The following is a 2,128-nucleotide window of genomic DNA, read 5'->3' on the forward strand; positions in this document are numbered from 1 at the left end:
AGAACTTTTCCTATAGTGTACTAAAGAACTGGTATAATTGCTCACGTGTTATTTACTGACTCTCTTTCTATTTGCTGTAATAATTCACATACACACACATGTATCACTCACATACATACTCTTCTTTGTATGACGGCCTGTCTTTGATTATGTTCTTATATGTCGCATTCACACTCACACACAGACATACATCTTTAACGCTACAATAAATATCTCTGTTATTCATCTTATATGGTTGTGGTCTTTCATTACTGGTCATCTATGTTATCGTCGTATAACATATTATGTATATCATCTCTGATATATATATTTTGTGTTCGACCGTGTGACGCGTTTAAATAAAAGGAGTCCTCTGTTTTTCCATTCATCACCGTTTCTCCTTTTTGAGTTCGCACGGTCGTTCCTTACATATATATATGTATATACATTTATGTATTTGTGCCTTTATGTCTTTGTTTGCTCCCCTACCATTGCTTGACAACTGATCTTAGTGTGTTTATGTCCCCGAAACTTTGCAGTTCAACAAAAGAGACTGATAGAATAAGTACTAGGCTTACAAAGAATAAGTCCTGGGGTCAATTTCTTTGACTAAAGGCGGTGCTCAAGCATGGCTGCAGTCAAAATGACTGAAACATGTAAAAGAGTCAAAGAGTAATGTATCTGGTGTTAAAACATATATGTATATATGTGTGTATATTATTATATGTATATATGTATTTGTATATTATATGTATATATGGGTGTGTGTATATATTATATGTATATGTATGTATGTATATTATTATATGTATATATGTGTGTGTGTGTGTATTATGTATATATATGTATGTGTGTATATTATTTTATGTACATATGTGTGTGTGTGTATATTATTATATGTAAAAATGCATGTGTGTATTATATGTATATATATATGTGTGTGTATATTATTATATGTTTATATATATATATGTGTGTGTGTATATATTATTGTCCAGCTATGAACATAAAGATTATTGTGGAGGAATACATCGCCCACATGGCCCGTTACTACTACAGTTATGTCTACACTCCGGAGGCTGTATTCCAAGATGGTGCCCAGTGCAAAGAATTCATGCTGGAAGAGTTCAAGCTGCTTTTACATTGGCACCAAATGTTACCAGACCAAATTGCTTTCAATGGAACCGCTTATGACATGAAAGACTTTCTGTTCCAGTCACAGTTTCTCATTCAATTTGGAATCGGTCCTTATGTTGAGGCCCTCATTAAACAGTCTGCAGGAAGGGTAAGTTCTTGCAAGTTCTTGGAACGATTTCTTTTTTTTATTCATTTTCACTTGGCTGGACACTGTCTATTGTTCTTTTTTTTTCTTTTTCCTTTTTTCTTTCTCTTTTTACTTTCCTCCCTCTTCTTTTCTTCTTCCTTCTTTTTCTTCTTTCTCTCTTCATCTCCTGTCTCCCCCCCCTGTACCCCACCAGATGATGTAGTGTCATTCATCCCCCTTGTTTCTTCATTTCAAGATATTTTAAAAGCTGAAAGCAATTGGGGGGATCTAACTCCCAAGGCAGGACATTGCTCAGAATCAGCAGAGCCCTGGACAAAACCCTTCACTTTAATTAGTTCCTGTCCTTTATGTTCTCAGTTCAAATCCCACCAGAGTCCAGTTTGCTTTTTTGCTTTCTTTATCTCTTGGGGGTGTGGTGGGGGTGGGGGAGCGATACTACCTCAAAATAAAGAAAGGGAGGAAGAGAAATGAGGGAGAGAGAGATGAAGGGAAACCTTGGATAACATTGCAGAATGCAACAGAAACACGAGAGAACAGAGCTGAAGACATTATAAAAAATACATATTGGAACAACTGCAAAGGACACCAGGACAGAATGGAACACATAGGAACACTTTAGCGAACACCAGAATATGGTCATAGCAGGAGTCTGTGGAAGATTCTAGAATGTAACATAACACACCAGAATACAGTGGAACATATAAGGGCACAAAGAACACATGAAGGCATTATAGAACCTGTCAGACTACAACAGAATGTATCAGAGCACAGTAGGACATTCCTGAACACAATAAGAACACAATACAGAAGACAAGAATAGAAAGAACACAGCAGGTGGTGGTAGTGGTGGTGGTGGTGGCAGCG

At 36.7% G+C, this 2,128-nt stretch overlaps 1 protein-coding gene across 2 annotated transcripts in view; it reads left to right on the plus strand.

Moving 5' to 3' along the window:
* The window catches only part of LOC106867683 (prostaglandin G/H synthase 1), a 74,483-nt gene that overhangs the window by 60,497 nt on the left and 11,858 nt on the right, over nucleotides 1-2,128 (plus strand). For both annotated transcript variants that reach the window (XM_052977237.1, XM_014912625.2), the window contains one exon: nucleotides 978-1,264. In XM_052977237.1, coding sequence (XP_052833197.1) covers nucleotides 978-1,264 — 287 coding nt within the window. The remainder of the gene's footprint in view (nucleotides 1-977; nucleotides 1,265-2,128) is intronic.

The sequence above is a fragment of the Octopus bimaculoides genome, chromosome 27, assembly GCF_001194135.2.
Source record: "Octopus bimaculoides isolate UCB-OBI-ISO-001 chromosome 27, ASM119413v2, whole genome shotgun sequence".
Taxonomy (NCBI): Eukaryota; Metazoa; Mollusca; class Cephalopoda; order Octopoda; family Octopodidae; genus Octopus; species Octopus bimaculoides.